Here is a 13,664-nt window from a genome sequence, read left to right as displayed (position 1 = left end):
GATACTGTACTGCAGAAAAAGGCAAGTATACCAGTGTTCCTGTTAGTAAATGTCATACCTGTTTTAGGAAAATGTTATTCCAGGATTGTAGGAAGTCAGCGTATTATAGTTGATTCTCTGATATGCAGGGTGGTTTTATATTGCTATAAACTATCCTACAACAAAATAGTGTAACTGAAGTTGCTGAGTTACTACAATATAGACTGGCGGGGCAAAGTAACAGAAATATTTTTAAAGTTTACCAAGAACCATTTTTAAAGCCCTCAGCAGGCTTCTATGCCACTGGTGCTGTTTGACTGTGCATTGTCTCAGTGTGGTATAGTCCCTTTTCGTTATCTTGGTGCTTTCTCCCTTTCAGTTTTGTTGTTTTCATCTCTCAGGAAAAGCACCTTTGCATACCTGCCTACATTTAACGTAACTGGACTTTTTTCTCCCTCCCTTCTGCAGCAGTTGCGATTCTTGCAGCATCAAATGGCTATGGCAGCAGCAGCAGCACAAACAGCTCAGCTACATCGTCATCGGCATACAGGCAGCCAGTCAAAAAGTAAAATGAAGAGAGGCACGCCAACCACTCCAAAATTCTGAGTCTTGCTTTTTTTTCTTTTTTAAAACCATTAAGAGCATTGAATCAAAAGGATTCTGAGTTTCTACTTCATTTTTGGTTTTGTTTTTTTTTAATGTCAGTATTTTACATTGCTAGATGTACAAACTTTATACAGAAGCACAACCCTAGCATTTTTAAGTAAAAACAGGGAGATGGTTTAATGAACCATTAGGGTTGGTTTGCCTAAGTTACTGCTTTTTCAAAATGGTTTCACTGTACATAATACACGTGGAAGTGACCTAAGAAATACTAGAAACATCTTTCAGAAGAATGTAGTTTGATATTTATTTAGTATAAAAGGTTTGTGCACAGTGTAACAAATACAGTTTTTACAAATCCGTTTTGAAAATGTGGTGGTTTATTTGGGTTTCATACTCTTAATTACTTCATCCATTAGCTTTTTTACTTCTTTGTGTCTGGTAACTGCTCGGCTCATACAGTCCTGAAGTTTAGCTCCAGTCAGCCCACTTCCACCTGAAAAATTGTTGTGCCAACACTTTTAAGATGTTTTACTTATAAAAAATCAATATCATGTTATAAAACAAAAAATTCAATAATGCAAGCCAGTGAGACTGTCTCAAGATTTGAGGTTTTGTTTTAACAAGACCTGCAAATGATTCTGATGCATACCTTAAGAACCATGGTAGACATATATATAGAAATGTAAGGAATTTGAGATAACCAAGAAACCACAGTAACTTGTATTAGCAAACAACAAAACATTCCATTTGGCCCTCTCTAATATAAAGAAGCTCACATTGAGTTTTTACTTTACATGTTAAAGGACTGAATGGGGGGGGCGTGGAGCACCTGGGTGACTCAGTTGGTTAAGCATCCTTAACCAACTTCAGTTCAGGTCATGATCTCATGGTTCATGAGTTTGAGCCCCGCCCCACATTGGGGCTCTGTGCTGACGACAGCTCAGAGCCTGGAGCCTGCTTCGGATTCTGTATTTCCCTCTCTCTCTACCCCTCCTCCACTTGCACTCTGTCTCTCAAAAATAAACATAAAAAAAAAAAAATTAAAGGACTGAATGGAAGGAACATACCTGGTTTGTGAAGACAACATAGTTTGCCTTCCTCATCCATTACTACTGTTAAGGTTCCTGTTGCCAGATGTTCCTCCTCTCCAGTAGGGTCAACTATGAGCAGAGTGCTATTTAAAAAAAAAAAGTATAAATTATCAATCCATGGAACAAATTTCATTTGCAAAGAATAAAATCACTACTTGCCTTTTAGCTTAGGTATTAATGTCAAATACAAACACCAGAAAGAACTGTTAGGAAACCAGAAAAGTTAATAGCAACCTAATATTCTACTACTTGTTAGAATCTTTAATACCCGTAGTAAATACAGAAGGTAGCCTAAGGTAAATCTGTGAAATAACTGAAGGTTAATTACTCAGGAATAAGGAAATCGAGGAACAGGTAGGGAGAGCTGAAAGTGTAAGTGTTAGCTGATAATTCTGCAGGGACAACAGCTATAAATCTAGGTGTCCAAGGCAAACTAGGATGTATGGTCAGCTTAGGCACTTCCTGAAAAGTTAGAAAGCTGAGTAACAGTCCATAATTACCTTGAATACACAATATTTTTAGACATTCGATTAACTTACTCATCAAATACAGCAAAAGAAGTTGCAACTGGATGAGTTCTAATATTCAAATAACTTTTCTTCTTTAAATTAACTTCTGCTAAGGCAGTTTCTTCATTTATAGTAACTTCTGGTAGCTGTACTAGAAAAGGCAAATATGTGAAGTAAATCACTAGTTTAATAAATACAGCTTTCTATGCTTTGTTAATTCACTTTTCCCTCATTAAATTGTCTAGAAATATTCTTTTTAAAAAAATTATCTTAGGATAATTAAGGTAAATTTAGTGGATATAAACATGGTTTTTAATTTAGAAACATCACTAAATTTTAACAAAAAACCTTTAAAAAGTTTATTGATAACGTTTAACAGAATATCCTGATATATAAAAAGGAATATTCTATTAAAGTTGCTTACCATTTTTTAAAGCTGCTAACAAAGCAAATGTACAGGCATCCAAGATGTTCCCATCATAGTCCAGGCAAATGATATCACAGTACAGAACCCAAGAAAGCTAAAACAGAGTTTACAGAGTGTAAATTACAGCCTTCCGATGGTTAGAACATGGTATTTCAACTTAAAACCACACAGAACCCTTGGGTAGACCAGCATGATAACCTTCAAGGCTCAAAAACTTAAAAACTTTACGAATTACACAACCAGTAACCAAACATAGTAGACAGGTCTGGTAAAAGCTGGCATTTAACTATCAAGCTGTCAGGTAACAACATCTACATTTCCATCAAGGGCTACAGAAACAAATTAGCAGATGAAGGAAATGCTTTTGAAAGTTCCAAATGAAACCCAAAATGTACTTTCCCACAAATACAAAAAGCCTCTACATCCTACTCAACTTAGTTCTAACTTTTAAACAGACTTAAAATTTATAGTGTAGATTTACCCTAAACACGTTGGCTGATCAGATATTAATACTCTATATGGAATAAACAGTGGACCAATTATGTGTTAAAAGTTACCTCAGCTCAAAAAGTAGCTCGCAATCAGGTAATAAACTAAGTCGATTTTTTTTTTTTTATAAACCACATAGTTTATTTAGATGTTACAGAGTAAGCCTGATTTTTTTTTAAGCTGAATTCCAGCTTAAGACATTCATATCTGAGGCCACTGTGGTCTACTATTTTAATTCCCCTGTTCTCTTCCCACAAAAAACAATTCAGAATTAGTAAAACCTCATAGCTTCTTTATTCATCTTACCTTTCCTGGAGAAATGCATAAGTCCTCTTTCTGAATTATCTGTGAACTTGATTTAATAATAAAGTACAATAAATTAAAGGTCAACAATTATCTGAAAATGAATGACAGTCAAATGTTATAATGATCTTACTTTTCAATGACATCTGCAATGAACTGGCTAGCCACTTGGGCCTCTTCTCCAGGAGGTCCAGACCGAAATCTCGACGAACACAGAGGTGGTAGATCCACATTAGGAACTGAAAGAAACGCTGCAGCTATGAACTAAACTTCACCTCTGGTTTATGGAAGTCTTAAAGACATTATTAATCAATCCACTGCAAAGGTGACGGTGGTCAAAGCTAGGATTGGCCAAGTGGAAAACACTAACACATCATTTCGTTTTTGGTCTAAGATTCTTAGGCTTAGATAAAATAAAATTTACATTTTCCAACTTTTTTTCTCACACAAATAATACCAAAAAAATACAAAGCATCTATTAAGGCCTCAATCATCCTAAATCCTTCAGAAAAATATATTTAACAAAATACTTCAATCTGTAACAGTACATAGCACTCTACTCATTACCCAGCTGCCTGCATTTTTAAAATGTTGGTTCCTACCATAAAAAACAGATGGTCGAAGGCAAGAAGAAAATTGCATAGTGGTATAAGGGAATCTTTATGGAAACAAACGTTTGTAATTGCAACTCTCCTAAGATTTTTATTTTCTTGGTTGACCTCTGAATATATAAACAACTGATCATAGTTGAAAATTGTACAGAATTCTCTATCTTGCTATTAGGCTATCTTCTAAACAATACAGAAAACTTTTCAGCAATGTCTGCTTCATTTCTATGTATTTTTGAATCATAAATTTTCTTCAGCTCAACTACTAGGACTTAACATTAGCATTAAGATCAGAATTAAATGTGTTAGAGTATTTGTATTAAAATTACAAAACCATTTAACTTACCAACATATCCTTTATCAGGGGCATCTGTTGGTGGTGCTGCAAATTCCTATAGAAGCAAACACACTTCCTATGAAAGATGCTACTCAAATTGTGAAGACAGTTTAGCAATCACTTGGAGAACCCTTCAGCAAAGACCACCTTAGCTAGTTAACTACAAGATATTCTACTATGCTTTGGGAGTCATCAGGCTACATGGACACTGGAGCCAATCCTCACATTAGGTCTACAAGATAAAAAAGCAGGATGACATAGCTGCCTACACTCTAGTGCTACCAAAATTACCTGGGCTCTATAATAATAATAATAATAATAATAATAATAATAATAAAATTACCTGGGCTCTTTATAAATACATATTGAGTTTCTGCACCACCCTCTTCCAATCATTTAGTAACCAAAAACTCAACAGTGCAGTATACTGGAAAAAGTACATGCTTTGGAGTCGAAGTTATATCTAAGCTCTAGTTATGATATGTTCCTGGACAAGTCACTGAACCTCATATAAATGATTGTTTATCATTTATGATTGTTCATGATTGTTCTCAAATGATTGTTCTCATGATTAAACTGGTAATTTTGTAATAAAGCACCTAATTTAAGGTGCCTGGAACACAACAGGTACTCAGTAAATAGTAGCTCTTACTCCCTCAAACTTTTCTTTTGAGCAATTTCAATTTGCACAGATTAAATGGCTAACAGGAGGTCACCAAAAATCCCTTTCTCAACCAAATTCTTAAAAACTTAAAAGCAGTGAGGATTTAAAAAATTGTTTCATTTTAGAGGTGCCTGCATGGCTCAGTGGATTAAGCATCTGGCTCTTGATCTCAGCTCAGGTCGTGATCTCATGGTTCATGGGTTCAAGCCCCACATCAGGCTCTGTGCTCACAGCAGAGAGCCTGCTTGGGATTCTGTCTGTCCCTCTCTCTCTCTGCCCCTCCCCCACTCATTCTCTCTCTCCCTCACTCTCAAAATAAATTTTAAAAAATAGTTTCATTTCAGTCCATCTGACAAATGTTCATAAAAGTCATTAGACTTTGAGTATTATCAAAGGTGAAAGCTCTTGGAAAATGAAAAATACTAAAAAACTGACAGCTGACTGCCTAATCAACAGAATTATCAGTGTAAATTACAATCTAACAAGTATATGAAGCTAATTTGGTAATTCAAATCTCAGTAAGATATATTAAACCTACCGCCTTAATTCCACAAATTACTGTAGTATTTCCCAGCTTCACTAAAGCAGAACCATCTGCAGTACTAATTGAACCTGGAAAGATAAGCAAAATGAAAGAGTTCACAGAAAGTTTTCATTTTCTACATATAATTTTTCTTGCTATGTATCTCAGTTTCTTATTAAAATGTATTCATACCTCAAGCCCTTTTTAAGTAATGTAACTATTTAAAATTACTGCTTTAGGAATTATTCACCTGTCCTTGAATTTGAGTTAACCATTTCGTTCAGTCACAGAACTGTTGTACAGAAAAACCTCTTAACACAAAATAATAGGATTCCCTTAGATATAGAATTTGGCTGAAATACTATTTAAATGGCTCTGACTAAAACTTAGGAATGTCAGACAGGTTAAACTGGAAAATTCTGTGTTTGCAACAGAAAGTTTAGTATGTATAAGACATACGAGAAAACCATGTCTTGTGGGGCATCTGGGTTGCTCAGTAGGTTAAGCATCAGATTCCTGGTCTCGGCTCTGGTCAATCTCATGAGATGTTGAGCCCCACATCTGGCTCTGTGCTGACAGCGCCTGACAAGGCAGAGTCTGCTTGGGGTTCTCTCTCTCCCTCTCTCTCTGCCCCTCCTGACTCTCTCTCTCCGACATTAAAAAGAAGAGAAAAAAAAAAAGAAAACGGCACCTGAGTGGCTTAGTCGGTTGAGCACTGGACTTCAGCTCAGGTCATGATCTCGTGGTTGGTGAGTTCAAGCCCCACACTGGGCTCTGTGCTGATAGCCTGGAGCCTGCTTGAGATTCTGAATCTCCCTCTCCCTCTACCCCTCCCCTGCTCACACTCTGTCTCTCTCTCTGTCTCAAAAATAAACATTTTAACAAAGAAAGAAAACCATGTCTTGCAGATTTTGAAGGAAGGAAAACTTCAAATTTTAAAAAGATCAATTGAGACGATAGTTTAAAAAAAAAACCTTACAAATAAAAATACTAGCATAAAAAAAAAACAAGAAAAATACTGAAGCAACTTCATTCTATCTGAGAACTGAAAATACCTCACCTATGTTCACAGTTGTGGTTCTGAATTCACCAAGTTCTCTTCCATCTGGACGGCAGTTCTCTTTCTAAATAAACACATTTACATGAAAGGAGATTACATCTACATTTGTATTTTACACACACCAGGGAAAACACATTAAGCCTCATTAATTCATGTAAGTCAACTTCCAAAGAGGCACCTGATACTGTTATCAAAAGATACAATACAACCTGTACAAAACCACCTTTACTCACCAGAAATCTCCTGTAATACTCCAGGGGTTCCACAGTTCTGAAACATGGAATCATATATCGAGGTAAGTTAATGAATTTTAACATAAATCCCGAAACTGGCAAAGATCTTAATGTGATCATGCAGCATAAATCTCCCCAGTTTGTAACTAAGTTTCTTTCATGAATTCTGATGTTTACTTTGCCAGCTAGGACTCTTCCCGTAGCAATCACACTCAACTGCTGTCCTTAACTCTACCTTAAACAATCACAGGTTGGAGCCCAAAACCTTTGAACATCTTTAATACATCCAGTTGTTAAAATATTAGTAATGTCAGTTTCGCTCCGAAGCATAAGAAAAAAAAAGTATTCGCACTATCCTGTAACTGAAATTTAGCATGTTCTTCAATTATGACTACGCAATAATGAAATGAATAATGAATTATGCCTTCATTAAAATATTAGTGCCTGCAACTTTAACAACCACAGAGATTAAATGTTTTCGTTTTACTTTGGAGTTGTCGAAGGTTGTGTGCGAACTCGTTACTTTGAAATTCCAGTTGTTACTATACTCCCCACTAGATCTTGTTTAAGAAAGTTAATTTCGAAAAGCATATATTTATCACTCTATCAAGAACTCAGAGTTTATACAAATAGAAAGAAAACTGTGTCAACATAATTGTTTTCCTTTGGAATCGTCTATATCTTATCCATTTAAAAACTTGACTCTGAGGACCATCTACAGGCTTCACCAGACTGGCACAAAAGAGGCTTAAGTAAAACCTTCCGAACAAGGCACAGTCTTTTAGAAATCAATCAGGGAGAGGGAGAATAGGGTGGTATGTGGTTCTGATACAACACTTTTTAAAAGATCTGTGACGGTGTCTGGTGGGGCCGCGCGTCCACTACACAAGCGCTTGCAGCCGATACTGAACTCTGTACACAGTCCCTTCCATCTCCCCTCTCACTGCGGGAAAGCCCGCTTTCCCTTCACTACGACCACCTCCAGGTCCTTCCGCCCGTCGCCTGCTTCCGTTAGAAAAAGGAGTGGGAAAATGGCAGGGTGGCCTCCAGGTGAAAAAATCCCAGCGAAGGGTTAAAGGAAGCCTCCATCCGCCAGGGTACAAACACGCGCCCGCGGGCCGCCGACACTCACTTGAACCCGGCCGCCATCTTCCCGCCCGCGCGCGTGCGCCTGCGCAGAGCAACGCCGCGCCTCGCGACCGCTCGCCTACACCGCCTCCAAACTTTCGACAAGGACGCCTGCGCTCTGGTCCCGCTGCCTGAGACGCAGCCGGCTTGGCGCGGCGCGGGTGGTTCTCGGCCCACCTTGCTTCGACCTTCTCTGTCCCGGCAACGCCCCTAGGCTTCTTCTTTCCCTTGGACGCGTTTTGACGAATCTGCCATCAGAGAAGACGAGAGTGTATCTTTCTAGAAACAGTCTGGTAGTTCAAGAGTTTAAGAGAAAACCGACCGTACTGCCAGGAATTGAGTATTAACAGTGGAGCATTATTCCGGAGTGTCTGTGTCCTTTTCCCGCCTCCGTCTTAGGCTGGGCCCTGGGCTTGCCCCCTCCCAAGCAAAGGGCTCCCGGCTCTAGTTACTGGAGAATTACATAAACTTTCTGTGCACTCACTATCCGCACCAGGTTATACTTTGCAGGTCCCGGGAGCAGGCTCCAAAGGAGTGGCTTGTGTTGCGGCTCAAAACCTCCCCCTCCCTCCTAGGTAGGGTTGCCGGACAGGGTACAAGACATTCGATTAAATTGGAATGTCAGATAAACAAAGAGAAAATGTTTTTCTTAAATATAATTTACTGTCAAATTGGCTAACGTACAGTGTGTATACCCCAAACAATACATGCTATTAGTTGTTACCAGGGGCTGTGGGGGAGCAAAGAATGTTTTAGAAATAGATGGCGGTGACGGATGCAGAAAATTGCGAATGTAATTAGTAACACTAGTGTACACTTAAATTCGTTAAAATGACAAATTTTATGTTGTATCAGTTTTTTTAATTATTTTTAATGTTTTATTTTTGAGACAGAGAGAGACAGAGCGTGAGCAGGGGAGGGGCAGAGAAAGAGTGAGACACAGAATCCGAAGCAGGCTCCAGGCTCTGAGCTGTCAGCACAGGGCCGGATGTGGGGCTCGAACTCACAAACCGGGAGATCATGACCTGAGCCGAAGTCGGACGCTCAACCGACTGAGCCACCCAGGTGCCCCTATGTTGTATCAGTTTTTAAAAACTCGTGTAATATACCGAAAATTTTTTTAATGGGTGGGTTGTATGGTGTGCGAATTATATTTTAACAAGTCTGTAAAAAAAAAAAAAAAACTGTTCATTGCTTATCTGAAACTCAAGTTAGTGGACATCCTGCATTTTTACTTGCTGATTTTGTCCACCATACTGTGGAACAGAGGGCCCGCCTCCACAGCTGACCCCGGCTCCCAAGAACTACATGTTCTTCTCCTCGCCTTGCCGCGAGAGGGCGCTGTGGGCGGCGGGCGCCAGGCCTGCGCGGCCCCTCTGCCGGCTGGAGGCGGGGCTGCTCCGAGGCTCTTCCGCGTGTGTGTAGGTACTTGGTAGGGCGGGCGGCGACCTGGGCATGGAGGATGCTTTCGCTGGTGCTGCAGCTGGCGGTGCTCGGCGTGGCGCTGGCGGCCGCAGCCTTGATACTGGTGAGGAGAGGGATGGGGGATCGCCGCGGGCCCAGGCTCACTGCTGTCTTAGAGACTCGGCCGGCACGCATCTCCTCTGCATTGTCCACTCTTCGCCGGGTCCCTTTCCACCAGGCTTCCCGCAAATCTTGACCCGAGGATTCCTTCTCCTAGAATTCTACACACCCTTTCTTCCGTATTTATTTTTGTTTTGCAGCTTTACCTCCCTCTATGCCCGGAGTCTTGTACGCTTATTCACTGGGGGTCGTGCTTACAGTCTCCATTTGCCCCCTGGTCCCTGGACCTCTGTCCACCTGTCCTATCTGTCCCGACCTCTCCAAGACCCCCCACCCCCACCCCCGGGCCTGCAGCCTATGCAGTTCTGGCTCCACCCAGGAAGGTCTTGAGCCCCCAGGAGGTGTGTGCTCTCTAGACTCACCCTTTTCCTGATGTTAAACAGAAAGTGGTGACAGCGCACCGCCGAGAGCCATCTGTTACAGATTGGAATAAATTCGTGGATCAAGAAGACCCAGGAGGGACACAGTAAGACGAAGACACACAGGCGTGGTGTTACCATGTGTCTGGGAGTCGTTACGTCCCATTATTGAACACCCTAAATTCGCTGCCTCGGAATGAGGCTATACAATAGAATTCAAACTCGTGTTTTCTTTGCTCTTATTGTGGAAACAGAAACGTTGTATAAACACTTGCCGATCCATAACTAATAGTCAATTTGCCAAGTGACCTTTCCCTCATATAATTTGGAATGAACCTGCCATCCAGTTAGTAAATGGAGTTTACTCCAGTACACTTCCAGGAGTAAAAGGAAGTTTCAGCTTCCTTGACACTCATATTAGCCCTCTAGGTAGCACTGCTAGGAAGGCCATTCTTCCACCTTGCTAGGTTTGCAAACTCACGGTTTAGAAACAATAGAGAAAAAGCCATGTGTCCTGACTACTTCGGTGATTTGTGTCTGAGTGAGAAAGGGGTCTTCTTTCTTCCATAGTGGAGATTCTGGGTTTTTTCGGGGTTTGGAGCAAGTCAGGGTTTCAGTGGGGCAAATTTTGACAGAATCCGGGATTGAATCGTCTTGTTAAATCTGTCTGTTGCACAGAGTTAAATGAGTCCATTATGAGGGTATACTGGAAGTATTTGATCCCACTGGCTTGAAGTGATTATAAGAACTACCATTTATTGAGGACTTATAATATGTTGGGTATTGTATTCAGTGTTTAACAGGGGCATCCCTTGTGATCTTTAAAACAATGCTGACATAAATGTTATTATCATTAGCTTTATTTGATGAGGAAACAGATTGAGATTGAGAGATTTCACATATGAAAATGTCACACAGCTAGTGGAACTTCATTTTTTTTTTAAATGCCAGAGCAGGAAATTATAAAAGAAAAAAAAAAAAAAACTAGTTTCATATATATCCACCTTCCAGACATTTCCTCACCCCACTTCTTTTCTGAATTATTTTGAAGCAAATCTAAGACATAACACTCTATCTGTAAATCCCAGCATTTATCTCTAAAGACAAGATTCCCTTTTTTAAAATATAACCATAATAAAGTTATCATGTTTGTTTTTTTTTTTTTAAGTTTATTTATTTTGAGAAAGAGAGTACAAGCAGGGGAGAGCCAGAGAGAAAGACTGGGAGAGAGAACCCCAAACAGACTCCCCACTGACAGTGCAGAGTTCGATGCCGGGCTTGAACTCAGAAACCATGAGATCATGACCTGAGCTGAAAACAAGAGTCAGATGCTTAACTGACTGAGCCACCCAGGTGCCCCGTGTTATCATGGATGTTTAAAATTTTTAACCATTATTAAGTGATTTCAAATATCCCATCTGTTCAAATGCCTCATGTATGTTTTAGTACAGTCTTTTCCATTGAGCATTCAAATACACTTAGCACTCAATTGATATGTCTCAAGTATGTTAATCTGTAACAATTTGTCTTGCGTTTTTGTTTTTGTTTTTCCTTGTCTTTAATAAGTAGTCGTTTGTCCTGTAGAGTTTCCAACAATCTGAATTATACTGATTGCATCCCCTTGGTGATTGTTAACATCTTACTCTGTCTCCTGGATTTCCTATAAACTGGTAGTAATATTTAGATATGTAATCAAATGCATGTTTGAGGTTTTTAATCAAAAAAGGCATGTGATTGATGCTGAATACTTCCTCTTGTATCATACCAGAAGGCTTGTTATATCTAATTTTTTCTGATGTTGAGAGGATCCAGGAGTTCGATTTTGTTAGCCTGACCGACCAATCATAAAGTTTGTCAACCTAAATCCATTATTTCTCTGGGGGTTGCAAGGTGGAATATTCTAATTGTTATCATTCCTTTTTCGTGTATTACCTGGAATTCTATAATGAAAAAAAAAATTCATTCTCAGCCATTCAGTTACTCTGACATATCTTTCACTTATAAAAGGTAAGACAAAAGGCAGAATTTTCAAAATAATGAGGTGATTCTGTGGCATCTTACAGAGAGCATTGATTACTTTTGTTAGGAAATTGAATTTAGAAATCACATTCTGGACACTGGGGTGCAGAATAGGAACTTTCTTTTTTCAGGGAGAGGGAGAAAGTGCGTGTGCATGTGAATAGGGGAACAGGGGAAGGGCAGGGGGGGGGACAGAAGATCCAAGGTGGGGTCTGTAATGGGGTCTGTAATGACAGCAGAGAGCCAGATGCAAGGCTGGAACTCAAGAACCATTAGATCATGACGTGAGCTGAAGTCGGACACTTAACCCACTGAGTCACCCAGACACCCCCAGAACAGGAACTCTTAACCACTAGTCGGGATACTGCCTCCATGCCTCTACTAATCAGAGCAAGTTCAATTTCAGTATGTACCCAATGGAATATTATAAATGGTCACCACATTAAAAATGAGTAGCATTCCAAATATTTGTGGATTGACTGCTTTAAAAGCAGGAAGTGTACCAGTAGAAACAGTGTTACAAAGAATGGTTATTTACAGGGCTCACTCCCAAATAAAAATGGAAGGGAGCTATAAAATGTTAGTAGTGCATGGTGACAGAGCTTACAAGTTTGATACTTTATTTAAAAAATAATGTATTCTTTTTTTTTAATTTTTTAATGTTCATTTTTGAGAGAGCAAGCGAGTGGAGGAGGGGCAGAGAGAGAGAGAGGGAGACACAGAATTCGAAGCAGGCTTCAGGCTCTGAGCTGTCAGCAGAGAGTCCGATGTGGGGCTTGAACTCACAAACAGTGAGATCATGACCTGAGCCAAAGTTGGATGCTCAACCGACTGAGCCACCCAGGCACCCCAAAAAATAATGTATTCTGAATTCAAATCTAGGATAAGTGTCAAGAATATATTCTTAAGCATTACTGGCCCCTACCATGGGGGTGGAGGGGTCGTTTCTTCAAAACCTTGCTTGATTTGGTCCTAGATGGGAGGTCTGGCCTCATTCCACACATTCTGCCTGTACTGTGAACTTACCTTCTGTCACATACAGGCTCCAAGTAGGAATCAGACCTACCTATGTGCTTGCCAGGGGATTGGAGGTTCAGGGCATCATAGATTGCACTTCTAGTGACTGTTCCCTATTAGATCTAGGACAATGGAGTCCTGGGGATGACAGGTCAGAAGAGACAAAGAGCCCCCGAAGGCATTATTAGTACCTTACCAGTTGAAGAAAGGAAAATAACCAGTGCATCAGTAAGGGATTTGAATTTTGGTGTCATCTCTAGACCATTGTTAATGGACTAAAAACTGAGAGTAAATATTCCACCAAACAAAAAAAAATTATGTAAAAGATGTGTTCTCATATAACAAATCGAAAAAAAATGTCAACATAACATAATTTCTTGTTAACATACCTGCTTTTAGATTTCCTTTGTTGCATTTATAACTGCTACAAAAATGCCACATCTCCATCAATATGAAGAAGAGAAGTTCTTCTTAAATGCCAGAGGACAGAAGGAAACTTTGCCCAGCATATGGGACTCACCTACCAAGCAACTCTCTGTTGTTGTGCCTTCATACAATGAAGAAAAACGGTGTAAGCTCGATTTCATTTTTTTGGTCATTGGGAAGAAAAGGAAATTTAAAGTATGACCTTTATTGTCTTTGCCAGAACATTAACAGATGTGGGCTGTGGTGAGTGCATAGTTGGTAGATGTAGTTCAGAAGAGGGGAAACGAGTAATAGCTGCAGAG

The 13,664-nt window shown here is 39.8% G+C and overlaps 3 protein-coding genes across 28 annotated transcripts in view; 2 read left to right on the top strand and 1 right to left on the bottom strand.

Moving 5' to 3' along the window:
- The window catches only part of SUPT20H (SPT20 homolog, SAGA complex component), a 43,177-nt gene extending 42,232 nt beyond the window's left edge, over positions 1-945 (top strand). For all 24 annotated transcript variants that reach the window (XM_027064720.2, XM_053214553.1, XM_027064715.2 and 21 more), the window contains one exon: positions 448-945. In XM_027064720.2, coding sequence (XP_026920521.1) covers positions 448-585 — 138 coding nt within the window. In that variant the 3' untranslated portion in view covers positions 586-945. The remainder of the gene's footprint in view (positions 1-447) is intronic.
- Positions 865-8,022, bottom strand: EXOSC8 (exosome component 8). Its single transcript, XM_015070965.3, has 11 exons — positions 7,962-8,022; positions 6,830-6,866; positions 6,597-6,660; positions 5,552-5,625; positions 4,359-4,404; positions 3,538-3,643; positions 3,408-3,453; positions 2,610-2,706; positions 2,216-2,336; positions 1,653-1,759; positions 865-1,078 (listed from the first exon to the last, which is right to left on the bottom strand). The coding sequence occupies exons 1-11, from the start codon at positions 7,976-7,978 to the stop codon at positions 963-965; spliced, it is 831 nt and encodes a 276-aa protein (XP_014926451.1). The 5' UTR covers positions 7,979-8,022; the 3' UTR covers positions 865-962.
- Positions 8,023-8,866: 844 nt separating this feature from the next.
- ALG5 (ALG5 dolichyl-phosphate beta-glucosyltransferase) overlaps positions 8,867-13,664 on the top strand; it is a 43,106-nt gene continuing 38,308 nt past the window's right edge. Inside the window, exons 1-2 of one of the 3 annotated variants that reach the window (XM_027064710.2) lie at positions 8,867-9,022; positions 13,336-13,507. In XM_027064710.2, the coding sequence (XP_026920511.1) occupies positions 13,369-13,507 (139 nt within the window). In that variant the 5' untranslated portion in view covers positions 8,867-9,022; positions 13,336-13,368. Of the gene's footprint in view, positions 9,023-9,094; positions 9,486-13,335; positions 13,508-13,664 lie in introns of those variants that run through there. The other 2 variants (XM_027064709.2, XM_027064711.2) reach the window with 2 other exon arrangements.

Source organism: Acinonyx jubatus, chromosome A1, assembly GCF_027475565.1.
Source record: "Acinonyx jubatus isolate Ajub_Pintada_27869175 chromosome A1, VMU_Ajub_asm_v1.0, whole genome shotgun sequence".
Classification (NCBI taxonomy): domain Eukaryota; kingdom Metazoa; phylum Chordata; class Mammalia; order Carnivora; family Felidae; genus Acinonyx; species Acinonyx jubatus.
This window is presented reverse-complemented; position numbering and strand designations above follow the sequence as displayed.